A 27,529-nucleotide genomic window follows, 5' to 3' on the forward strand; every position below is an offset into this window, starting at 1 on the left:
GCTGCTACCAGGCTCTGTATAAGTTCCCCTGAGAAGAAGTAAAGTTATTCTATCAGTCACATTTCTATGTCTGACTCACCCCACCACTGCTGCAGAGGACCAAACATGAACCTGCAACAGGACCAGCTAATAGACAGACCAACTTCATAGAAACATGTCAGAGAAAGAGAGAAAGAGGGAGAGAGAGGGAGAGAGGGGGATATATGGGGAAGGGGAAGAAGAGTGAGAGAAAGAAATGTTGGACAAAGAGAGGAAGAGAAGGAATGAAAAGAGAGAAGGGGGGAGGAATGGAGAAAGATGGGAAAAGAGAGACGCCAGAGGGAGAGAGAGAGAGAGAGAGAGAGAGAGAGAGAGAAGAAGGGGGGTGCAGGTGGAGAGAAACGCTAAGTGATTAGCATTCCAAAGGGATTGACTGCTGACTCAGGAGACTGTGCAACGCTGCTCTTTCGCAGCCACACACACACACGCAGGCACACACACATTCATATCCTTATCCATGAGCATGCACATATACATTAACAATTACAATGTGTAAACAAACACATTTACAATCCAGCTAATCCTTTACAAATCACACACTCTCTTGATCATACTTTGTTTCATTTACTTACAGGACTCCCTTCCACCCTCACACACAGATAACCCCTGCTAGATTCATACACACCTACACACACGTGCATAGACGCATGCAGGCACACACACACACACGCACTAACTCACACAATCTCAATCACTCACGCATGCACAAATGCACTCACACACACACACACACACACACACACACACACACACACACACACACACACACACACACACACACACACACACACACACACACACACACACACACACACACACACACACACACACACACACACACACACACACACTCACACCCACCAATAACCAATGCTATATTCAGCTGGAGCTACTGAGATGAAATACGACCTCCCACTGTGCAGATTTTCCAGCCGTATCATTAAAACATATATAAAGGTTGTGCCTGGAACTTCCATGACAGAATAAACTGCTGATAGGATCATTTGGCTTCAAAACCCCTCTTGACGCCTTCCATTTCCTTACAGACATGTAAAACGCCAAAAAAACTTCCTGAAAATGCAGATAGAAATGTAATGAATAGAGATTACATGATTCCTTACTCTACATATGCGCTTTGAGAATATTTTCTCTAATGAAAAGTTCTACACAAGTTAAATCAATTATTATTATTATTATTTTGGAGAGGCAAGTCAACTTTCCATAAAGACCAGCAAGGGACCACTAGGGGACATTGTGAATGTCCTGAGGACATCCCCAACCTGGTCTTAGAGCATTTCCTATTATTTTGTATGTAAATCCGAGATGCTCTATTGAGTAAGGTATGTTACGTTTAGTGTGATATGTATTCATTTGTGGATGTCCATCTCCCATTTTGCATGATATGTTGATGAATTACAATTCGTATTATATGTTGTGAATTTGCAAACTATACAAAATATTACGGCTTTTCAAAACGTACAATATGTTACGAATTTGCGTGCTCTGTATGATACACAGTGGCGACCCGTCACTCAGCCCCACCTTTTTAGTCTGTTACCACATTGCCAGTGGGTCAGAAGTTTACATACACTCAATTAGTATTTAGTAGCATTGCCTTTCAATTGTTTAACTTGAGTCAAATGTTTCGGGTAGCCTTCCACAAGGAACGTGGTACCTTCAGGCGTATGGAAAAAGGATGAACAAAACGTTTTTTTCTGAGGTCTTGGCTGATTTCTTTTGATTTTCCCATGATGTCAAGCAAAGAGGCACTGAGTTTGAAGGTAGGCCTTGAAGTACATACACAGGTACACCTCCAATTGGCTCAAATGATGTCAAATAGCCTATCAGAAGTTTCTAAAGCCCTGACATCATTTTCTGGAATTCTCCAAGCTGTTTAAAGGCACAGTCAATTTAGTGTATGTAAACTTCTGACCCACTGGAATTGTGATACAGTGAATTATAAGTGAAATAATATGTCTGTAAACAATTGTTGGAAAAATGACTTGTGTCATGCACAAAGTAGATGTCCTAACCAACTTGCCAAAATTATAGTTTGTTAACAAGACATTTGTGGAGTGGTTGAAAAATAAGTTTTAATAACACCAAACTAAGTGTATGAAAACTCTCGACTTCAACTGTACATGCTAAAATTGCCACTGATAATACAGTATGTTATGAATGGCTAACGTTAGCAAGGCTATGGGTTAGGATTAGGGGATAAGGTAAGTGTTCAGTTAGGAGTTAGGTGAAAGGGTTAAGGTTAAGGTTAGGATTAGGGGACGGATTAGTTAACATGCTAAGTAGTTGCCACATAGCAAAAAAGTAGGAAGTAGTTGAAAATGTGCTAATTAGCTAAAATGCTAAAGTTGTCTATGATTAGATTTGAACTCACAACCATTGGGTTGCTAGACATTTGACTTTTGCTTTTGCCTTAAGTAACCATCTGTCTTATGTAACCATACCAACATAACATATTATCAGTGGTGTAAAGTACTTAAGTACTATTTAAGTAGTTTTTGTGCATATCTGTACTTTACTTTACTATTTATATTTTTGACAACTTTTACTTTTACTCCACTACATTCCTAAATAAAATAATGTACTTTTTACTCCTTACATTTTCCCTGACACCCAAAAGTACTCGTTACATTTTGAGTGCTTAGCAGGACAGGAAAATTGTCTAATTCACACATTTATCAAGAGAACATCCCTGGTCTTCTCTACTGCATCTGACCTGGCAGACTCACTAAACACAAATGCTTCGTTTGTAAATGATGTCTGAGTGTTGAACTGTGCCCCTGGCTATCCGTGAATTAAAACAACTAGAAAATCATGTCGTCTGGTTTGCTTATCATAAGGAATTTTAAATTACTTATACTTTTGATACTTAAGTACATTTAAAACCAAATAATTTTAGACTTTTACTCCAGTGGTATTTTACTAGGTAACGTTTACTTTTTTATTGAGTCATTTTCTTTTAAGGTATCTTTACTCTTACCGAAGTATGAAAATGTGGGTCTTTTTCCACCACTGCATATTATACCATTTTTTATATATCTAACGTGTTGCGTCTAGTCTATGAGACCAGGCTGACGTTCCCGGTCCAAGGTCTATTCTACACGATATTTACATCTGAAGGAGGCTTGTTCGCCTCCAGGCTCCCCTTGCTCAGCTCTAATACCTGCCTCCACATTAAGTTCCATTCTGAGGCTGTCCCTTACCGTGATGAACCATAGAGAGTTTCGTCTTTGAGGGCAGGCTGCCAGATCTGGCATTGACATGCAGGGGGGAAAATATAGGGAAGGGCGACACCGTGTGGTGATGAAGATAAGTGCTTTATTGAAATATGTTATAAATCCAGCTCTAGCCACAGGTTTATGTTATTTTTATGTATTTTTATGTAACCTTTATTTAACTAGGCAAGTCAGTTAAGAACAACTTCGTAGTTACAATGATGGCCTCCCAGAAGGCAAAAGTCCTCCTGCGGGGACGGGGTTGTGATTAAAAATAAAACATAAAATAAAAATATAGGACAAAACACACAAGACAAGAAAGACACCACAACTCTACATAAAGAGAAACCTAAGACAACAACATAGCATGGCAGCAACACAATGAAAACACAGCATGGTAGCAACACAACATGGCAGCAGCACAACATGGTAGCAGCACAAAACATGGTAGAAACATTATTGGGCACAGACAAGAGCACAAAGGGCAAGGTAGAGACAACAACAATACATACAACTGTCAGTAATAGTGATTGAGTCTTTGAATGAAGAGATTGAGATAAAACGGTCCAGTTTGAGTGTTTTTTTCCAGCTCGTTCCAGTCACTAGCTGCAGCGAACTGAAAAGAGGAGTGACCCAGGGATGTGTGTGCTTTGGGGACCTTTAACAGAATGTGACTGGCACAACGGCTGTAGTATGTGGAGGATGAGGGCTTCAGTAGGTATCTCCGGTGGAGGGAGTGAGGCCTAAGAGGGTTTTATAAATAAGCATCAACTAGTGGGTCTTGCGACGAGTATACAGAGATGAACGTTTTCCATAGAAGCAGTTTACGCTTCTCCTAAATCTCAAGCAAATCAAATGTAATTTGATTGGTCGAATACACATATTTAGCTGATTCAATTGCGGGTGTAGTGAAATGCTTGTGTTCCTAGCTCCAACAGTGCCGTAATATCTAAAAATACACAACAATACACACAAATCTAAAAAAGAAATAAAATGGAATTAAGAAATATAGAAATATTAGAACGAGCAATGTCATACATATGTATGTATGTACTGTGTATATATATATATATATATATGGACAGTATATGGATAGAATATATAGTATAGCTGAAGAATACATAGGATAGAATAGTATGTGTACAGCAATAGTTAAATTAGGATAGGCCTTGAGTAGAATACAGTATATACATATGATGTGGGTAAAATAGTATGTAAACATTATTAAAGTGACTAGTGTCAATTAAAGTGATCGGTGTTCCATGTCTGTGCACAAGGTAGGTACACACACACACACACACACACACACACACACACACACACACACACACACACACACACACACTCCCTCTCACTTCCCACTCTTGTGTTCCCATTGTTTATTCTATGTCAAGGGCCAGGCACTCTGTCTGACCACAGCTGAGAATAACACAAACAATAGATGAATCGGAGAGTGCTAGATGGAGAAATAAGCGGGAGTGGTCGAGCTGGAGAAAAAAAAAGAGGGAGGAGTATATATATCTGAACAACCTTATCAATCAGCCATTATCTATCATCCATCCAATAGTTAGCTAATCACTCACTGGTAATGGGCTGTAATTGCCATTGCAAGGTCAGTGGATTGACAGGCAAAGAGCAATCCGCTAATGCGTCTGTTTACATTGAGCAGATGTCAGAGAATGTCTGAACAGGAATTTCAATGCCTATTCTTTCGATACTCACTTTATTTCTCTCAAATATCGACATTCTTAATCTTTAAATGTATTCATATGTGTTCTTGGACTGAATCACTTTCAAAGTATACATTATATCATTTAAATAAAGAAATGGATCCATATTCATTCATATCAATCCACACTCCACGTCATTAATCGAGTCCAAGGCGGAAGGATATGGAAACAGATTACGTTACGTACTGTAGTTCCGGGATCTGGGACTACTTTTCATATTGGAAAACATTGGAGAAGCGCAGTGATACCAAAGAGAAACGCACCGCAGACAGGTGCATGACGCAAAACAGAAACCCCAGTAGTAGCAGATTTGGCTATTTTTACAACTAAGAAACGCCGTCGGAAAACATTGGACAGCCTTTGTAATTGTACAGAATGACAATAAGGTAAGATACTAGCTATTGTAATGTAGTCACTGACACTGCACTTGTTGAGGCCAGAGCCATATTTAACATATGGTTAGCTACCTAGCTAGCTATTAGTTCGCCAGTTAGGTAACATTAGCGTTGTTATCAAGCAAGCTAGAACTGTAACTTACTAGCCAGGCTTCATGCATGTTCATTGAATCTATCTATCATGATTGGCAATGTAGCTAGCAAGCATGTTCTGAACAGCATATTAGTAAGCTGAAGTTTAGCTTGTTAGGTAGCCAATACAATCACGAATCAAATAATATGTTCATGTCAAGTGATGACGAACGATAAAGGTTTCCATCCATCCAAGTCGTGACATGGTTGGACTGTTGGCATCAATATAACGTTAATGTGTTGCTGCTACAATGGAATATGATCATGTTATTTATAACCGACAAATTAAAGTTAACTAACGTTAGTATGGCGAGTTCATTGATGAGGATTTGTGATCGGTGCCATGGCATGGATGATGGTGGTTACTAGGTTTTCCACACATGCGCAGTGTACACTTGTTTGTAGACCCGCGGATTTGATTTAAAAAAAAATGTTTTTAGGAACTCAGTTGGTCTTAATTTACTGAGTTAGCATAGTAGAAACACAAGCTGCAATTTCGAAATGTGGTTGTGCATCAGTAGTTCTCTTATGGCTGTCGCAGATGGTCACTCAATTAGCCCATGTCAGCAAAACATTTTTAGATTGGTTAATTTGTCTACCCAGCTGTCTAAACTTGTTGTAATCATGGTCAAATGAGCGACCAGGGGCCCTTATTCAGATATCACTCAGATATCATATTAACTTCAAACATTTCTCTACATCCTATGGCAACGTTTAGAATTGCAGGAAATTAGCTGAAAACTGCTAGTGCTTAGTGGTGTTGAGTCGACTCCAAAATAATAGTCAAGGAATCTATCTGCCCCATTCTCTGACATCTGCTCCGCTTGGAATCAACTCCAAATATTCATTATTTTTGCGACGGTGGAAACTATTTGCCATAGTCTACTTCGAGAACACAAACTCTTGCATCTTTCACAGCAAAGAAAGAGCCAACTCCAAGGGAGAGAGTGATGGGTGGGAGCACAGCCAGGCATAGGTAGGTGTGTCGGCCACTAGGCTGACAGCCAGAACCATGTGCATAGGTTATATTTTGGTCATCTGTATCCAGCAATGTCTTGTCTATTAATGCCTCGTGAATTCATCAAATGTATATAAAAGTATAGGGTGAGTATTGTTAAGCAGGACACCTGGCAAAGTGGGAGATTTAAGCTTTGTAATGGATATCCTATAAATTTGTACAATAACAATCAATGCCTGTGTGTTATTGCAAAAATATGAGACTGATTAAAACATTGGTTCAATGGGCATCATTGTGGGCGTGGCATCCCGTGTAATGACATGTCTCTAGCGGCATAATGGTAAGTCAAATGACATAGGGTTTCTGAGGTAATTGATGTTAAGGTTCTATTGTTTGTTTTTTCACTAAGAAAGGATATTCATTACATATTTTGTAATGGGATGTAAATCTAAATGACTGTGCACAGCCTTGATGGGCCCCTTGGTGGACCCCACCTTTTTAGAATAGTGACATTTTGACAGTATCCCTATCACCTACTGTCAAACTGGGACACTCCTCTAGGCCATGGTAATGCAGACAAAATATTTTGTTGATTATGAAATGCATGTTTTCTTAACACAAATAGGTTTTCTAAATGGGACCAAATGTTTAATTTAATTTTCCTTAAGTCTGCTAACTTGCTAGCCTTATCAGGGTAGATTGCACCATGTCATTCCATGGGGTCCATCAAGGCTGCACACAGCAGATATATCACAGAAATGTTCTTGCTCCTACACGTCACCTAGTCCTTCTATAGGCTAAGTTGATGAGCAAAGGGGCAGCATCATGCTCATGTCAGTCCTCTAGAATGCAAATGTAGTCTTCCTAGTAGGACTTAGCAATAATGTGGTGTGTGCGCATCCGTTTCAGTGTATTTTGGAGTTGAGCAAGAGGCGACTCCAACCACATTAGTCGCGCACCACTACTGGTGCTTAAGGATTTAACTGAAGTGTCGGTTGTTTTTCTGTTTTTAAACAACTAGCTAATTATTTGAAAATCCTTTTTTTTTCTTTTTTTTTCTGTCAATGTACTGCAGTTTCTGTAGAGAAATCGGATCATGTCTGAAATGTACAATGTTTTAGTTTCCAACTGGCCAATGTTCTACATAGTGCAGAAAACATGATAATGAACTACATTGACCTATAATCCATTGCTCGGCTGCTTGTCCGTTCTGTTTCTTTTATGCCTGCTACTAAGCTACAGATGAATGCAGGAGCAAGAGGGGATACACGGAGAGCAGTTGCTTTGAGGTATTGGTATTCAGCAGTCATAAGTCTGCCTTATTTACTTTGAACTACTAAAATAGTGATTTTTGTCAGACAGCATAGGCAACAGATCTATAGAGATGAGATGACTTGGAATGAAATGATAGTAATCAAATAAAACAAATGTAATGTACACAACTGAAATATTAAAGTCATGTGAATAACTGATGGTTAATAAGCAGTCACTACCATCGTGGGAATTGTATTAATAGTTTTTTTCTGTTACTGCATTCAACCCGCATAATGCGTTTAATTTAACAAAAATCCGCCCCGGGGGGGGGGGGGGGCTAAAATGTTTTGCTTGCACGGTGTATGGGGAGGGCCCAAGACAATTTCACAAAGGGCCCCAAATGGCAGACAACAAAGTTGCCCATCCCTCGGTCAGGTGCTTGCAGGGGGTGTGTGTGTAATTTGCATCCTTATTAGATGTTTAAAGTGCTGTGCATTACTTTACTGACACCGTTAAGTATTGATTTAGGTTGTTTTGTTATTGCCGTTTGGTCTGAGTGCCTAGGATGGTTGTATTAAGCCTATTCAATGAAGCAACAAACAACACAACAAGTCTCAGTCTTCTGTACGCTGCTCCAGTGTGTTGGAAACATCTGCACGTTTCAATACTGAAATGAATGGTGCCATCTTACTGGCTCCACCACACACTCTGCCTTTAACACCTGTTGGTTAAAGACCACAGTGTGACGGATGCTGTTGGATACTGTGTTCGTTTGGATCAGAGGCAGAGCCTGTTTCCTCAGTAGGGAGTGATGTGATGACATTTAAGTTCCCTCTAAGCTCCTTGGAAGGCTGTGGATTTATGGAGCTTTCCCCAAAATAGTATTTGGGATTTCAGAGAAAGTGGCATTTCTCGTTACCGTGTCTCACATGTCTGTGTGTTGGAATAGGTGTGGGAACCTGTGATGGGGCGTTCATGCCACTGTTTGTGTGCGGTGCGATGCCAGAATGCCAAAGAGAATGGGGCCTGCTGATCATAATTTAGCTGTTGAGCAGAGTGGTGTTCGTGGCAGCTAGTCTCTTGCATTGTGTGTGTGTCCAATGATATATCCTGCTGTGACTCACCATTTGCTGACGTGACTGTCTGGCTCTGGGGGGACCTGCTGGAGGGAGAGCCAGGGAGTAAGGAGATGGATTAAGGATTTTGAGCAGAGAACAGGTCACTTTCACCAGAGTCTACAGCAGCAGAGAAGGAGAGGGCCCATCGCAGCACTTCCTTTAAGAGCATTGGGCCAGTAATTGAAGGCCAGCTGGTTCGAATCCCAGAGCCGACTAGGTGAAAAAATCTGTCTGTACCCTTGAGCTAGGCACTTAACCCTAATTGCTCCTGTAAGTTGCTCTGGATAAGAGCATCTGCTAAATTACTCAAATGTCAAATTTAGCTGCCATTTAATAATAATACATTTAAACAAATGTGTTGTATAGCACCTTTCAATACTAGCAACAGTGCTTCACATCATAAAACAACACAAAAAATAAGTACTAACAAAGACAGGAGGAAGGACAAAGAAACTAGATGGATAATTAAAATCATGCATTAAACACATTGTTATAAAAATGTCTTCAGCAGGGATTTAAAAAGGCACTGAATCTGCAAGCCAGATCTCCTCCTCTGGTGACTCAGAGGGCTCACACACACAGGGCACTCCCAGCCCACACAGCAGGATCTTCATTGTGTAAAGTGTAGGTAAACACAGGATAGCCTCGCCTTAAAATCTGTCCATCCATCTCTCTTTTATCTTGCTTTCTTCCAGAATTGTCTTTAAGAATGTAGAAAAGGGATACATTTGTGCTATAAATGTGTAATACCAATCCAACAAATGACTGTGTAGCCTACATGTTGCCCTGTACCCCCGAAGCAGGAAAAACACAAGGACTAGTCTAGGACTGCTCTGGCCATCCTCCAAACCACCAATTGATTTCTCAAGTCCCAAATATCTTCCTCATATGCTGATACTCCCTGTCTGGATGAATGACTGCTTTGTTGCCATGGTGGTTGGCCTGATATGCTTGGCTGGCTGGCTATAGCTATTATGCTAATGTTGTCTGTTTATGAGGAGGTGAAATTGGGGCTGTTTACTGTGAATGAATGGTCTCTAGGAAGTTGTAACAGAAGAGCGAGCCTCCTGTTGTTTAATCATTTCAAGGTGGTCGTGTTGTTGCCGCAACGTTTGTTTTCCGACAGTGTCTGTTTCCATGAAGCTGTCGTTGGTTACCATGGTATAGTTGCCGGGAGTGATTGTCACAGTTCAGCAAGATAAACAGGTTTGTAAAAGGTCTCCTGGTGTTGTAAAATGCATCTGGAAAACTTAAAGTTGTGTGTGCGAGCGTGTGTGCTTTTTAAAATGTTTCTGTGTGACCTGTCCCCACATCACTTCCGGTCAACAAGTCTGGCTGTCGCTGATTACAACTTCAATAGGCTAAGTACTGTTTGTTAACATGGACACTGTGTTACTAGGGCCCAGGGGCGCTGTAATGTGTTTTTGTCATAGTGATTAGAGAACATGACTTGTTGGCTCAAAGGAATGGCAAACAAACATCTTCTAGGCTACACAGCTCATAAGACTTGAGTGAGCTTTCCTCCCAATCCAAGATTAAGAGACGACACTGTCTCCGGGGGAAACGGTCTCCATGGGTAACCAACTAGGTGTTCTTTAGGCCTGTGATGAGGTAACTGTGTTTGTCTGTAAGCTCTATCTTTACTCGCTGTGATATGAGTCTGGGTATGAACTGATAGGGACACTACTGTGTGAGTTGTGTGTTATCGAGTGGGGATTTTCTACTGACTGCATTGGCTGCAGAAGGGTTTCTCTTTCACTCACTCACACTCACTCACTCACTCACTCACTCACTCACACGATTTTAGGCTTCATTATTCATTCACCAAAGAATGATCGTGTTATTTTTCATGACATTTCCTCTTGGATCACTGATATATTTATATTATTATTAGGATACATTTTTTGATCAGATATGCATTTTACCACAATTTCCACAACTACCAACCGTTTTCAAAGTCCCAAAAAGTCGTACTCAAATCTATTTCTAATACTTTGTAACATTGCTCCCCTAATGACAAGGCCTGAGTTAATCACACTGAAAATAAAAAATATTCCAAATTCAACTTTTTTGTCATTTCTCATTACAGTAACAAAACTTTTAAAAGGTTTTTGTCATTTCTCATTAAAGTAACAAAACTTTTAAAAGGTTTTTGTCATTTCTCATTAAAGTAACAAAACTTTTAAAAGGTTTTTGTCATTTCTCATTACAGTAACAAAACTTTTAAAAGGTTTTTGTCATTTCTCATTAAAGTAACAAAACTTTTAAAAGGTTTTTGTCATTTCTCATTAAAGTAACAAAACTTTTAAAAGGTTTTTGTCATTTCTCATTACAGTAACAAAACTTTTAAAAGGTTTTTGTCATTTCTCATTACAGTAACAAAACTTTTAAAAGGTTTTTGTCATCACTTATGTATACAGTGTTATTTATGAGTTGTATTTATGCACATATATCTGGATGAAGATTAAGACGAAATTGCTTAGAGTATACATTTTATTTTTCCTAATCTCAATATCGGTGCATTACGGTAATGATACGCAGGTTACGGAGATGAGACTACATGTTTCGGTAGTGAATAGTTTAACTGTATTGATTTCTATCAGAGATTCAGTAACTCAACAAATCATCAGTGTCATTTGTTAATCACAAATTACTTGCATAATACTAAAATCACTGATCGTAATGCAATTAACTAAAATACCCTTTATTTCAGAGTATAAGTACTTGTATGCATGTATTTTCAAAGGCGGACTTAAAAGTAACAAAGTGACAGGTAATATTGGTGTATTAGGATGTGGATATTTATGACTCGCCATCTGGATTCGGTCCTATGGAGAAACATTTTGAAACGTTTAAAAAAAAATATTGGGATAAAAGTAGAGACTGAGCCTGAACAATGGTATATGATACCCATTGTTCCTCAACTGCAGTGTAAGTTATTCTGCTTTGAAAGTTGTAACCCCACTTTTGAGAATGTCTCTTTTTAGTGTTTTGGTACACTTACTGGAGAGCTCTTCTTTGTCGACACCCATTCAGCATCATTCACATCCTCTTAAGCCTTAGCCCCACCCGTCACTTTCATGATTCACATGTGAGGCCATGTGCGAAACAGAGTAGTGTAGTAAACAACCAAAGATTTCAAGACTAAAAGTAGTAGCCTTCACTAAGGAAACTCCAGGTAAAAAATACACTGTCTTGGCCTATATCCTAATCTGACTTGGGTGCAGGTCTTCACATTACCGTCTGTAGTAAACACACACTATAATACATCTGTTTATTTGTCACATGCACAGGATACAGAAGGTGGAAACTATACAGTGAAATGGTTACTTGCATATTTGTATAGTAGAAATATCAAAAACAAACTGTCCCAAAAAATATGTTTTAATAATTAGATAATGCTTACCCAGACTAGAGGTCGGCCGATTATGATTTTACAACACGATACCGATTATTGGAGGACCGAAAAAAGCCAATACCGATTAATCGGTAGATTTTTTTATTAATTTATTTGTAATAATGACAATTACAACAATACTGAATTTAAACTTGATATAATACATCAATAAAATCAATTTAGCCTCAAATAATGAAACCTGTTCAATTTGGTTTAAATAATGCAAAAAGTGTTGGAGAAGAAAGTAAAAGTGCAATATGTTTAACTTGTTAAGGCTGGGGGCAGTATTGAGTAGCTTGGATGAATAAGGTGCCCAGAGTAAACTGTCTGCTACTCAGGCTTGATTACCAACAACGATGAGACGGCCTACAGGGAGGAGGTGCGTGCCCTCGGAGTGTGGTGTCCGGAAAGTTAAATAACCTCTCACTCAATGTCAACAAAACAAAGGACAGTAATGGAGAAGGTGGAAAGTTAAATAACCTCTCACTCAATGTCAACAAAACAAAGGACAGTAATGGAGAAGGTGGAAAGTTAAATAACCTCTCACTCAATGTCAACAAAACAAAGGACAGTAATGGAGAAGGTGGAAAGTGAAAGTTTTTTATTTTTTATGTTCCTCGGCGTACACATCACGGACAAACTGAAATAGTCCACCCACACAGACAGCATGGTGAAGAAGGCGCAACAGTCCTGTCGGACTGTATCACCACCTGGTACGGCAACTGCACAACCCTCAACCGCAAGGCTCTCCGGGGGGTGGTGCGGTCTGCACAAAGAATCACCGGGGGCAAACTGCCTTCCCTCCAGGACGCCTACAGCACCCGATGTCACAGGAAGGCCAAAAAGATCATCAAGGACAACAACCACCCGAGCCACTGCCTGTTCACCCCGCTATCATCCAGAAGGCAAGGTCAGTACAGGTGCATCAAAGCTGGAACCGAGAGACGGAAGCTGTTTTTCAATCTCAAGGCCATCAGACTGTTAAACAGCCATCACTAACAAAGAGAGGCTTTTGCCAACAGGCTCAATTCTTTGGCCACTTTAATAAATTGACTTAATAATGGTATCACTAGTCACTTTAAATAACAACACTTTAATAATGTCTAAATATCCTACAATGCTCATCTCATATGTATATACTGTATTCTATACCATCTACTACATCTGGCCTATGCATCACTGCCATCGCTCATCCATATATTTACATGTACAGATTCTTATTCATCCCTTTACCTTTGTGTGTGTAAGGCAGTCATTGTGAATGTGTTAGATATTACTACATTGTCTGAACTAGAAGCACAAGCAATATCGCTACATTCGCATTAACATCTGCTAACATGTGACCGATAAAATGTGATTTGATTATATTGTTGTGGTTCACTGAGTTCTGTTGCTACAGTATTGACTTGGACGTGGTGCGACTGCTAGCATGAAAAACCTATTTTCAATTGGTAATAAATAGTAATTAATACACGTTGTATGCTATCATGTGCATATATCAACACATTAATCTCCTATTTATATTAAGTATGATCAACTGAAGTACTAATAAAAATATCAGAAATGTTATTATCAGTCAAAGTTTTTTTGCAGCTTTGAAATTGGCCACTAGTTCGAACTGTCCATAATTAATAATAAAACACCTGATTGGCTTAGAATAACTGGTTGAAACTTTAAATAGCAGAACATTTGTCTTTTTCTACTTTGAATCCAAAGATGGAAGTGGTCTTAATGGGTACACTTAACTGCTGCTCATTCAAATACACTGAGGTCAAATGCTGCTGCCAGCCCCCCCCTTCTACTCCCTGAGGAGCTAGGCATGTCATGGGTTTACTTTCAAGACAATAACACTCTTATAGTGTGTGTGTGTGTGTTTGTGAGAGAAGCCAAGGAAGGGCAATATTTACAGTATGTAGAGCAGCAGCCATGGTCACGTTGCCATTATTATTGCATGAGAACAGTTGGTGCTTCAGAGATGTATCCCTCTTTCTTCCTCCTTCACACACCCCCAGTTCTTTCTTTCTCCCACTCGCTCCCTCTCTTGCTCTGATCATCTGTTCTTCCTCCATCTCTCACTTCAATCTCTTTCCTCATTGTATCTCTCTCCATCCTGACCTCCCTCTCTTGTTCTATCACTTTTGATCCTGACTGCACGGTGCAAGAATAGGTCATGTGAGTGTCTTCTGTTTTGTTTGTTTTCTATAAGGAAGAGGTGTGTTCATGAGAGAGAGGCTGTTGCTCCAGTAGTTCTACTGCTTCACATGGAGAAGGGTTAAGCTCTTATTGTGTGCTCTGTCTAGTGTCTGTAAATGTGTTTGAACTGACCCCTCCTTACTAGGGGAAGGAAAGACTGATTACCAAAGGATGTACTGATGCTGGCTACCTTGCTACATGGAATTGAAGACCAAACTGAACATGCAGGAGCTCTTCTGCCACTCTTGGATTCAAAAATGAGTTAACTGAAGGGGGACTAATCTTTGGGACATTAGTGTGAGTGAGTTATTGGGTCAGACAGGTAATTTGTCTGTTTTCTCCTTCCAGAGTCGGTGCTAGTATCTGATCTCCCTCCTTTCCCAGAGTGGTTGTCTACACCAACACACACCTTATTCATTCTGCTCTCCTCCGGCATGTCAGGTAAGGGCTCCCATCCCTCTCTTCCCCTCCTCCCTCCCTCAATCCCTCCGTCCTCTCCCCTTTCTTTCCCTTACGCTTCCCCTTTCTGATAGTGCTTTTGATTATCCTTCTGCCAGTTTCTCCTCTCACCCCCCCCCCCTATCATTTTCCATTCCGTCTTTCTCTCAAACTTCTCTGTCAGGGTTTGATTTTCCCCCTGTCAGTCTATTCTCATTCAGTCCTCTGTCATCCCACCTCGCCCCTTTCCCTTCATGTTTCCTCTCTTGTCCTTCTATTTTCTTTATGTCCCTCACATTATTTGACTCACAATCAGTTTATCCTCACAATACCTCATTTTCCTCTTCTATCTCCCTCTTCTCTCATTCCTTCCCCCCTCTGTGTTCCAGGTGGTTACACTCCAGCCCCTGGGGGCCCCTTCTCAGCCCTGACCTCCAGTATGTGGCCCCAGGACATCCTGGCCAAGTACTATCAGGTACAGACTGACCTGACATCTTTGTACTGCTAGGTTAACACTGAGGAGAAGGGAGCCTCTAGCTTAGTACTGTGGTTTTCTAGGCTATTTCTGGATTTATTGAATGTGAAGGTTTTTACCACACCTGCCCATATTCATATTTTTTGCCATTAATTCTTGTAGCGTCTTGTTTGCACTCATTGACCTATAAAGGTACTGCTTAACCCGTAGTGTTTACTGTGATTTATCTTGTACTTTAATATAATATGTCATGGGACTTGTTGTATGGCTCTTATTGTCTCCGTTTACAGAAGGACCCAACAGAGGAGGCAGAACTGCAGTATGATGAGTTTGGCTTCAGGCTGGACAGTGATGGTAAGAAGAAAACAGGACTCAAACCTTCAACATCACAGATATATCACTCATTGCATGCATACATTTTAATGTGATTTGCTTCTTTTAAACGATATTGGTCTTTACTCACCCAGCAATATGTTAGCAGTCATTCAGTAGATTAAGAGTTGACTACCGTGGTGGGTTGTGCTCAGCCCTCTCTTTCTTTTCCCTGGATCAAAACACAGTTGAGTTGCACCAAGTCATAAGCATTGATTTAGGGAAAACTACTCCACAGATGGTAACCACTGGCCTGTCTTTGACTTCGCCATCTATTTTTATCTCCATAGTTGTGGCATCTTCCCTAAATTGCGTCCACGAATCCACCATTGAAATTGTTAGAAAAAATCTGACGCTCCAGTAATATAGATTCCTATTGAAATAAAGCTGAAATGTGTTTTTCTCCATTGGAATGGACACAGTGCAACCTTTGGGAGGTAGGTAGCTGGCAGGCAGCTGGTAGGCTTTGGCTGCAGTACAACAAAGCCAAGTCAGCCTGTGCTCATGGTTCTCACGGGAAGTGAAATGATGGGCAACACAATGACTTACCTCATGATCATTCATGCCACAAATGACATGACGAAGGTCCTTGAATGTTCTTTCACGGGTGCTTTTCATTGTCTTGATAGACAGTTGTGGTTTCTAGCTAACGTTACACCAATCAAAGCAGTAGAGAAGCAACTTTGGTTTTGACCACTATACGGCTGCGGGTTTGCAAAATATTATCACGCAATTATTCCATTTATAAAATGGTCAGATACATTTTCTTTTTTTTTAGCTAGTCTTTGTTAAAAATATATTATCCAATGGATGATGCATTTCTGGTAAAAAGAAAAATCACGTTTCCACGCCCCATTTTAATTTGCTCCATGGCTCAGGTTGACAAGTGGACACAAGGCTGTTTGGCTCATCTCAGTCTTGAAAATGAATAACACTGCACCTGTTTCTGATGAATAAACAGTGGCATGCTGGTTGGTGGTAACACCCAAATAAAACCCAGCCCTGAAATGTAACGTAGGTTGAAAATGTGTGTCATATATCATAGGAAAAGACCGCATTTCGGATTTGTCATTTCCCAACTATTCCATACGTTGACTAAAACTGACTTGTTGCGTAACGATTTTATTCAACATCATGGCCAACAGCTCTGGCCATCGTCTTTCAGATTTTTTCAGCCATAGCTGTACAGTTACAGTATGCAACGTGTGACCGATCAATTCAATACCTGTGATCAGTTCACAGGCATTGAATTGGGGCCTCCCGAGTGGCACAGCGGTCTAAGACACTGCATCTCAGTGCTAGAGGTGTCACTACAGATCCTGGTTCGATTCCAGGCTGTTTCACAACCGGTCGTGATTGGGAGTCCCATAGGATGGCACACAATTGGACCAGTGTCATCCGGGTTATTTATTTTTTATTTGACCTTTATTTAACTAGGCAAGTCAGTTAAGAACAAATTCTTATTTTCAATGACGGCCTAGGAACAGTGGGTTAACTGCTCAGGGGCAGAACGACAGATTTGTACCATGTCAGCTCGGGGGTTCGAACTTGCAACCTTCCAGTTACTAGTCCAACACTAGGCTACCCTGCCGCCCCTGGTTAGGGTTTGGCTGGGGGAAAGGCAGTCATTGTAAATAAGAATTTGTTCTTAACTGACTTGCCTAGTTAAATAAAGGTACAAAAGTGACTTGCACTGCTTGCTGAAATCCTATTGACCTGTTGCTGATACTGTAGACGTAGTCCACTGTAAAGGAACTGAGACACAGCTGAACACTGGGGCTGTTGTTGGGCCCATGTCTAATGGGTTAAAACAGGGGAAACAGACCTTAGTGGTGGAGGAGGAGAAATCATTAAAACAGGGGAAGCAGACAGTGCCAAAGTAACAGGAATGCAGGAGTATAACCCTGAACAACGATAACTGAAGTTGAACACCATCTCTCTCCCCCTCCAGATGGTGTAGAGCCAGAGCCGAGGCCAGAGCCCCAGAGAGAGGACCCCCAGCAGAGGCTGCGCTGGCAGGCCCACCTGGAGTTCACCCACAACCACACCGTAGGAGACCTGACCTGGGACCTCATCTCCCCCGTCCTTCCCCACTCTGAACGCCTCCGCTCCCTGGTGCTGGGGGGCATACCACACAGCATGAGGCCACAGGTAAGGGGCCTAGAGGGGGGAAAACACAGCAGTAGAGGTTTTCACAAAGGGAAAAGGCAGAATGAGACCACAGACCAGTAAGGGGAGATAAAGTGGTCAAAGGGCCAACTCCTACTACGGTGTATAACCTGATTCAGAGATGTCTGTTGTAGAGGTCGACCGATTAATCGGAATGGCCGATTTAATTAGGGACGATTTTTCCAAGTGTTCATAATCTGTAATCGGCATTTTTGGACACCGATTATAGCCGATTACATTGCACTCCACAAGGAGACTGCGTTGGAGGCTAACTACCTGTTATGCGAGTGCAGCAAGAAGCCAAGGTAAGGTGCTAGCTAGCATGAAACATATCTTATAAAAAACAATCACTAGTTAACTACACATGGTTGTTGATATTACTAGTTTATCTAGCTTGTCCTGCGTTGCATATAATCAATGCGGTGCCTGTTAATTTATCATTGAATCACAGCCTACTTCGCCAAACAGGTGATTTAACAAGCACATTCGCGAAAATAGCACAATAGTTGCACCAATGAGTACCTAACCATAAACATCAATGCCTTTCTTAAAATCAATACACAAGTATATATTTTTAAACCTGCATATTTAGTTAATATTGTCTGCTAACATGAATTTCTTTTAACTAGGGAAATTGTGTCACTTCTCTTGCATTCTGTGCAACAGAGTCAGGGTATATGCAGCAGTTTGGGCCGCCTGGCTCGTTGCGAACTGTGTGAAGACCATTTCTTCCTAACAAAGACCGTAATTAATTTGCCAGAATTGTACATAATTATGACATAACATTGAAGGTTGTGCAATGTAACAGCAATATTTAGACTTTGGGATGCCACCCGTTAGATAAAATACGGAACGGTTCCGTATTTCACTGAAAGAATAAACGTTTTGTTTTTTCGAAATGATAGTTTACCATATTAATGACCTAAGGCTCGTATTTCTGTGTGTTTTATATTATAATTACGTCTATGATTGATTGATATATATCAATCAAACTCAAAGGTATTGTCTTTTTTTGGTCCTCCAATAATCGGTATCGGCGTTGAAAAATCATAATCAGTCGACCTCTCGTCTGTTGTCTGACTGCCCCCCCCCCCCTCTCTCTGGTCGTGCTAGTTGTGGATGCGTCTGTCTGGAGCTCTGCAGAAGAAAAGGACTACAGAGATCTCCTACAAAGAGATCGTTAAGAACAGCACCAACGACGAGACCACTGCTGCCAAACAGGTACTGGATGCTGAGGTACTGTACATCCAGATGACTCCAGGTGGAGGGGTGGAATGGTACTGATGATGTAAGATGTTTCTCTCCCTTGATGAAAATCTGTGATTGAGGATCAAACATTGTTAACCTGTTTAAAAAATATAAGTGATTTACAAGGGGATTTATTAATGGTTGATTATTACTTTATATATGCTAATAAATCTGTAAACTCTTACAACACATTGGTTGAAAAACAATATTTCCCCCCTCTCTCTGTCTTCCCTCTATCTCGCCACCCCTTCTCATCCCACTCCGTCCATCTCTTCTCCCTCTCTCAGATAGAGAAGGACCTGTTGCGGACCATGCCCTCCAACGCGTGTTTCTGCAGCCTGCAGAGTGTGGGTGTTCCCAGGCTGAGGCGGGTACTGCGGGGCCTGGCATGGCTCTACCCAGACATTGGCTACTGCCAGGGCACAGGCATGGTAAGGAGGACGTTCACTGTGCTCTATTGTGTAGTTACGATCTATACACTTTCCTCTGTCTGGTAAAGACCTGGCATATTACCATCCAGGTTAATACACTTTCCTCTGTCTGGTAAAGACCTGGCATATTACCATCCAGGTTAATACACTTTCCTCTGTCCGGTAAAGACCTGGCATATTACCATCCAGGTTAATACACTTTCCTCTGTCTGGTAAAGACCTGGCATATTACCATCCAGGTTAATACACTTTCCTCTGTCTGGTAAAGACCTGGCATATTACCATCCAGGTTAATACACTTTCCTCTGTCTGGTAAAGACCTGGCATATTACCATCCAGGTTAATACACTTTCCTCTGGCTGGTAAAGACCTGGCATATTACCATCCAGGTTAATACACTTTCCTCTGGCTGGTAAAGACCTGGCATATTACCATCCAGGTTAATACACTTTCCTCTGTCTGGTAAAGACCTGGCATATTACCATCCAGGTTAATACACTTTCCTCTGTCTGGTAAAGACCTGGCATATGATCCAGGTCCCTTTCTGCACGTTTGAAATAGTATTTTAAATATTACTTTGATCTTGTGTTCTTGATTAACTCTTTAATCTAGGGAGTTTGTAGTACCTCTACTGTAATGTGTATATGTTTGTATCTGCCCAGACTCTGTATTTTCGCTGCAACCGAATTGCCCAACGGGGACAATAAAGATCTAATCTCTTCTGTTTATTTTCTCCACGCTCTCCCCATCCCCAGGTGGTGTCATGTCTGTTGCTGTTCCTGGAGGAGGAGGACGTGCTGTGGATGATGTGTGCCCTGATCGAGGACCTGCTGCCACCCTCCTACTTCTCCTCCACCCTGCTGGGGGTCCAGACAGACCAGAGGGTCCTCAGACAGCTCATAGTCCAGTATCTACCAAGCCTGGACAGGCTTCTGCAGGAGCACGACATCGGTGAGAGAGATGGGGGGTTCTTTACACTTTAACACTCGTCTTATCCTACTTTGCTGGATCCTACTTTATGGAGGAAAATAAACTGTGGTTGTTTCACATAGCTAACTTAAGATTGAATGCACTAGTGTAAGTCACTCTGGATAAAAGCGTCTGCTAAATGACTAAGATGTTAATGTAAAAATGTGAATAGGGATCTAGGGGAGCTACAGGGAAACTGCAATAAGGCTTTTAAAGTCTGGTGTTTAGAGGCCACAAACATTGCTAAGAATGTCTGGTGTAGTGTAGGAGACCAACCTGCCTGTGTGTCCTAACCCTTCCCTTCGTCTCCTCTCCTCCCCCAGAGTTGTCTCTGATCACGCTGCACTGGTTCCTGACATCGTTTGCCAGTGTGGTGGACATCCGCATCCTGCTGAGGATCTGGGACCTGCTGTTCTACCAGGGCTCTGTGGTCCTCTTCCAGGTCACACTGGGCATGCTCAAGATCAAGGTGGGATAGTTGTTTCTCATTGGCTGGCTGGTTGCTGGTTTGATTTTAAACCAACCCCTACTCCCTAGACCTGTGTAGATCAGAAAGGATTGGATTGGTATTGAAAATCATACAGTAATAACTCCCTCTTTTTCTTATATCTATCCAACCCTTTCAGATCTAGAGGCCTACAAGTGTCTTGGGGATTTGGGATTGGTCATTCCCCTGTTTAACCCTCTCCTCTCCCCCCTACAGGAGGTTGACCTTCTCCTCTCTCCCCTACAGGAGGAGGAGCTGGTGTCCTCTGAGAACTCTGCGTCCATCTTCAACACGCTGTCCGATCTGCCCAGCCAGCTGGGTGACGGGGCTGCAGTACTGGGGGAGGCCATGAGGCTGGCGGGGGCGCTGTCCCAGGACACACTGGAGGCCCAGAGGAACAAACACCTGGCTTACATCCTCAATGAGCAGGCCCAGCTCAACACCAACAACTCCCACACACTCAACAACAACCTCAATAAAGTGAGTGGTCTGATAGAAATGTGTGTGTGTGATAGCATGCCTAACCAGAGTGTGTCTATAGGTTGTGAGGAGACAGTCGCTACGTAGGAAGTCCACTCTGAGCTCTCTGTTGTGGGGTGAGGACGAGGCGGAGGCTCTCAAGTCTAAGAACATCAAGCAGACAGAGCTGGTAGCAGCGCTCCGAGAGGCCATCACCCGCACCGCTGAACACTTCCACTGTCTGGACCCCCGACACACCAGCACTGTGAGTCTCACTACTGAATCATATAGCTGTCTGGACCCCCAACACACCAGCACTGTGAGTCTCACTACTGAATCATATAGCTGTCTGGACCCCCAACACACCAGCACTGTGAGTCTCACTACTGAATCATATAGCTGTTTGGACCCCCAACACACCAGCACTGTGAGTCTCACTACTGAATCATATAGCTGTTTGGACCCCCAACACACCAGCACTGTGAGTCTCACTACTGAATCATATAGCTGTCTGGACCCCCAACACACCAGCACTGTGAGTCTCACTACTGAATCATATAGCTGTTTGGACCCCCAACACACCAGCACTGTGAGTCTCACTACTGAATCATATAGCTGTTTGGACCCCCAACACACCAGCACTGTGAGTCTCACTACTGAATCATATAGCTGTCTGGACCCCCAACACACCAGCACTGTGAGTCTCACTACTGAATCATATAGCTGTCTGGACCCCCAACACACCAGCACTGTGAGTCTCACTACTGAATCATATAGCTGTCTGGACCCCCAACACACCAGCACTGTGAGTCTCACTACTGAATCATATAGCTGTCTGGACCCCCAACACACCAGCACTGTGAATCTCACTACTGAATCATATAGCTGTTTGGACCCCCAACACACCAGCACTGTGAGTCTCACTACTGAATCATATAGCTGTCTGGACCCCCAACACACCAGCACTGTGAGTCTCACTACTGAATCATATAGCTGTCTGGACCCCCAACACACCAGCACTGTGAGTCTCACTACTGAATCATATAGCTGTTTGGACCCCCAACACACCAGCACTGTGAGTCTCACTACTGAATCATATAGCTGTCTGGACCCCCAACACACCAGCACTGTGAGTCTCACTACTGAATCATATAGCTGTTTGGACCCCCAACACACCAGCACTGTGAGTCTCACTACTGAATCATATAGCTGTTTGGACCCCCAACACACCAGCACTGTGAGTCTCACTACTGAATCATATAGCTGTCTGGACCCCCGACACACCAGCACTGTGAGTCTCACTACTGAATCATATAGCTGTTTGGACCCCAACACACCAGCACTGTGAGTCTCACTACTGAATCATATAGCTGTCTGGACCCCCAACACACCAGCACTGTGAGTCTCACTACTGAATCATATAGCTGTCTGGACCCCCAACACACCAGCACTGTGAATCTCACTACTGAATCAGGTTACTGAATCATATAGCTGTCTGGACCCCCAACACACCAGCACTGTGAGTCTCACTACTGAATCAGATTACTGAATCGACTCAGTTTCACTGACCCCGCGTTTAAGAGAGAAGCTGCCTTGTAGTAAGAAGTAGCTGAGCTCTCCCTAAATACCATGCACAATGTCACCTTAGCCTATTTGGCATGGTGACAATGCTAGGTAGGGAGTCCGTCCCTCCTTCACCTGGTTATCTTGTGGTCGCCTTGCTGATAATTTGCAGAAATCTGTGACTTTCTGGTCTCTGAGCTCAGTCGCTGGCCGTTAAGTCGCTGAATGTATGCATCTCTTGTCCTCCCCCATGCTGGTGCTGAAGACCTGGATGTCAATTTAAGGCAGCCCTCTGCCCCTCTCTGATTCAGAGGGGTTAGGTTAAATGCAAAGACACATTTCAGTTGAATGCATGGTTGTACAACTGACTAGGTTATCCCCCTTTCCCATGACTGATCTCCAGTAGATGGCTTTAGGTAGTGCCTGGTGTAATCGTGGCATGAGTCATATAATTGAATTCTTCCCCTGACACAGCAGCACCGTGAGTCATGTTACCCAACAATGAGTCACTCGGTCATTAAATCAAATCACTGAATCAATGGTGCTTCACACTGCGACACAGTTAGGAAATAGTGGAGTCGTTCTGATTGACATGTTTGATGCACATTCTGAGCTAATTTGATTAGATTAATCTATGTCCCTCCCCCTCTCGCCTTCTCTTCATCTTTCTCTCTCTCCCTCTGTCCTCTCAGGACCTGACTCCAGACTACTCCATGGAGAGCCACCAGAGAGACCACGAGAACTTCCTGGTTGTGTCTCGTAACCGACGGAGACGGGCCAAAGCCCTGTTGGACTTTGAGCGCCATGATGACGACGAACTGGGCTTCAGGAAGAACGACATCATCACAGTGAGTGGACAGAACACATACATGTAATGGAGTTAAGTGCTGTAATTTCACTCCACAGCTTGCTTTAAATGTTGCCATGTATTTGTGTAGCTCAATCCGTTGGTGCATTGTCAAGGAAGTTGGTCACGTGTGTTTGAGCAGAGTAGCACTAGTTAGAGCCCGGTAGGGTACAGGGACAGTGGGAAAGCTATACTGTTAACACAGTGGGAAAGCTATACTGTTAACACAGTGGGAAAGCTATACTGTTAACACAGTGGGAAAGCTATACTGTTAACACAGTGGGAAAGCGATACTGTTACCACAGTGGGAAAGCGATACTGTTAACACAGTGGGAAAGCGATACTGTTAACACAGTGGGAAAGCGATACTGTTAACACAGTGGGAAAGCGATACTGTTAACACAGTGTGAAAGCGATACTGTTAACACAGTGGGAAAGCGATACTGTTAGCACACAGTGGGAAAGCGATACTGTTAGCACACAGTGGGAAAGCGATACTGTTAGCACACAGTGGGAAAGCGATACTGTTAGCACACAGTGGGAAAGCTATACTGTTAGCACACAGTGGGAAAGCTATACTGTTAGCACACAGTGGGAAAGCTATACTGTTAGCACACAGTGGGAAAGCTATACTGTTAGCACACAGTGGGAAAGCTATACTGTTAGCACACAGTGGGAAAGCTATACTGTTAGCACACAGTGGGAAAGCTATACTGTTAGCACACAGTGGGAAAGCTATACTGTTAGCACACAGTGGGAAAGCTATACTGTTAGCACACAGTGGGAAAGCTATACTGTTAGCACACAGTGGGAAAGCGATACTGTTAGCACAGTGGGAAAGCGATACTGTTAGCACAGTGGGAAAGCGATACTGTTAGCACACAGTGGGAAAGCGATACTGTTAGCACAGTGGGAAAGCGATACTGTTAGCACAGTGGGAAAGCGATACTGTTAGCACAGTGGGAAAGCGATACTGTTAGCACAGTGGGAAAGCGATACTGTTAACACAGTGGGAAAGCGATACTGTTAACACAGTGGGAAAGCGATACTGTTAACACAGTGGGAAAGCGATACTGTTAACACAGTGGGAAAGCGATACTGTTAACACAGTGGGAAAGCGATACTGTTAACACAGTGGGAAAGCGATACTGTTAACACAGTGGGAAAGCTATACTGTTAACAGCACACTGACTTTGTTTTTGCAAACACAGCGTGTGAAATGTATGTGAAAACATGCGTGTAAATAAAAAGGTTTTACAACAGTGACTAACTCACTCCTCCATCTCATCCCTCTGTTTTTCTCTTTCTCAGATTTTTTCCCAGAAAGATGAGCACTGTTGGGTGGGAGAGCTCAACGGGCTGAGAGGTGAATGAAAACACCCCATCTCTGTCCCAATCTCCCCTCCACACGTCCTGTAGAATGGCCATCTCTGTCCCAATCTCCCCTCCACACGTCCTGTAGAATGTCCATCTCTGTCCCAATCTCCCCTCCACACGTCCTGTAGAATGGCCATCTCTGTCCCAATCTCCCCTCCACACGTCCTGTAGAATGGCCATCTCTGTCCCAATCTCCCCTCCACACGTCCTGTAGAATGGCCATCTCTGTCCCAATCTCCCCTCCACACGTCCTGTAGAATGGCCATCTCTGTCCCAATCTCCCCTCCACACGTCCTGTAGAATGGCCATCTCTGTCCCAATCTCCCCTCCACACGTCCTGTAGAATGGCCATCTCTGTCCCAATCTCCCCTCCACACGTCCTGTAGAATGGCCATCTCTGTCCCAATCTCCCCTCCACACGTCCTGTAGAATGGCCATCTCTGTCCCAATCTCCCCTCCACACGTCCTGTAGAATGGCCATCTCTGTCCCAATCTCCCCTCCACACGTCCTGTAGAATGGCCATCTCTGTCCCAATCTCCCCTCCACACGTCCTGTAGAATGGCCATCTCTGTCCCAATCTCCCCTCCACACGTCCTGTAGAATGGCCATCTCCCCTCCACACGTCCTGTAGAATGGCCATCTCTGTCCCAATCTCCCCTCCACACGTCCTGTAGAATGGCCATCTCTGTCCCAATCTCCCCTCCACACGTCCTGTAGAATGGCCATCTCTGTCCCAATCTCCCCTCCACACGTCCTGTAGAATGGCCATCTCTGTCCCAATCTCCCCTCCACACGTCCTGTAGAATGGCCATCTCTGTCCCAATCTCCCCTCCACACGTCCTGTAGAATGGCCATCTCTGTCCCAATCTCCCCTCCACACGTCCTGTAGAATGGCCATCTCTGTCCCAATCTCCCCTCCACACGTCCTGTAGAATGGCCATCTCTGTCCCAATCTCCCCTCCACACGTCCTGTAGAATGGCCATCTCTGTCCCAATCTCCCCTCCACACGTCCTGTAGAATGGCCATCTCTGTCCCAATCTCCCCTCCACACGTCCTGTAGAATGGCCATCTCTGTCCCAATCTCCCCTCCACACGTCCTGTAGAATGGCCATCTCTGTCCCAATCTCCCCTCCACACGTCCTGTAGAATGGCCATCTCTGTCCCAATCTCCCCTCCACACGTCCTGTAGAATGGCCATCTCTGTCCCAATCTCCCCTCCACACGTCCTGTAGAATGGCCATCTCTGTCCCAATCTCCCCTCCATGGCCACGTCCTGTAGAATGGCCATCTCTGTCCCAATCTCCCCTCCACACGTCCTGTAGAATGGCCATCTCTGTCCCAATCTCCCCTCCACACGTCCTGTAGAATGGCCATCTCTGTCCCAATCTCCCCTCCACACGTCCTGTAGAATGGCCATCTCTGTCCCAATCTCCCCTCCACATGTCCTAGAATGTTGTAGTCTATGTTTTCCTAACACTCTGGGAAACTTCTATCTCATGATCTGTTATTTTACTCAAGGTTGGTTTCCAGCCAAGTTCGTAGAAATCCTCGATGAGCGGAGCAAAGAGGTTTGTCAGTGAATTATTGTGTAGTCAGTCTAGTAAAAACAGACTTAAATTTCTCAGTGTTCTTTTAGTGGATATATCCAGTCTATGGGTTTGTCAGTATTGTATGTATAACTGGTCTGCTGTCCCCAGTACTCTCTGGCGGGTGATGACTCGGTGACTGAGGCGGTGACAGACCTGGTCAGAGGGACGTTGTGTCCTGCCCTGAAGGCCATCTTCCAACACGGTTTGAAGAAACCCTCCATACTGGGAGGACCCTGCCACCCCTGGCTCTTCGTAGAGGAGGTAGGAGACAGACGGCTGGGTTCAGTGTCTGTCTGACGGTGCCTTACCTGATTGTTCTTTGGTCTGTTTTCTCCTCAGGCAGCCAGTAGAGAGGTGGAGAGGGACTTTAACTCGGTCTACTCTAGACTGGTGCTGTGTAAGACGTACAGGTAACTTAGACACACACAGACCTCTGTACCATATGAACAGCTAGGATTCCTACACAGTTGTCTTAGTTGTGTGGTGCAGTCCATCAGTTCGCTCTCTCTCCCCCCAGATTAGACGAGGATGGCAAGGTTCTCACACCAGAGGAGCTGCTCTACAGAGTGAGTCCTTTTGTAAATGTTATCCTATAACAAGCCTGTTTACTTCCTCACACCCTGCCACTAAAGACTTCCTGCCACTAAAGACTTC

At 43.1% G+C, this 27,529-nt stretch overlaps 1 protein-coding gene across 1 annotated transcript; it reads left to right on the forward strand.

Annotated features, from left to right (window-relative positions):
• Window positions 1-5,266: 5,266 nt before the first annotated feature.
• On the forward strand, window positions 5,267-27,441 carry LOC139402194 (small G protein signaling modulator 3-like; the record flags this gene model as incomplete). The annotated part of the gene is made up of 17 exons (XM_071146296.1): window positions 5,267-5,388; window positions 14,798-14,890; window positions 15,277-15,362; window positions 15,653-15,716; window positions 17,686-17,885; window positions 19,017-19,139; window positions 19,439-19,582; window positions 20,338-20,533; window positions 20,875-21,020; window positions 21,255-21,518; window positions 21,580-21,762; window positions 23,753-23,908; window positions 25,219-25,273; window positions 26,805-26,854; window positions 26,984-27,136; window positions 27,215-27,285; window positions 27,393-27,441. Coding segments are annotated over exons 2-17 (1,947 nt in total), but the record flags the coding sequence as incomplete, so codon positions are not given.
• Window positions 27,442-27,529: the final 88 nt, after the last annotated feature.

This window comes from Oncorhynchus clarkii, unplaced genomic scaffold (genome assembly GCF_045791955.1).
Source record: "Oncorhynchus clarkii lewisi isolate Uvic-CL-2024 unplaced genomic scaffold, UVic_Ocla_1.0 unplaced_contig_1259_pilon_pilon, whole genome shotgun sequence".
NCBI classification, from domain to species: Eukaryota; Metazoa; Chordata; class Actinopteri; order Salmoniformes; family Salmonidae; genus Oncorhynchus; species Oncorhynchus clarkii.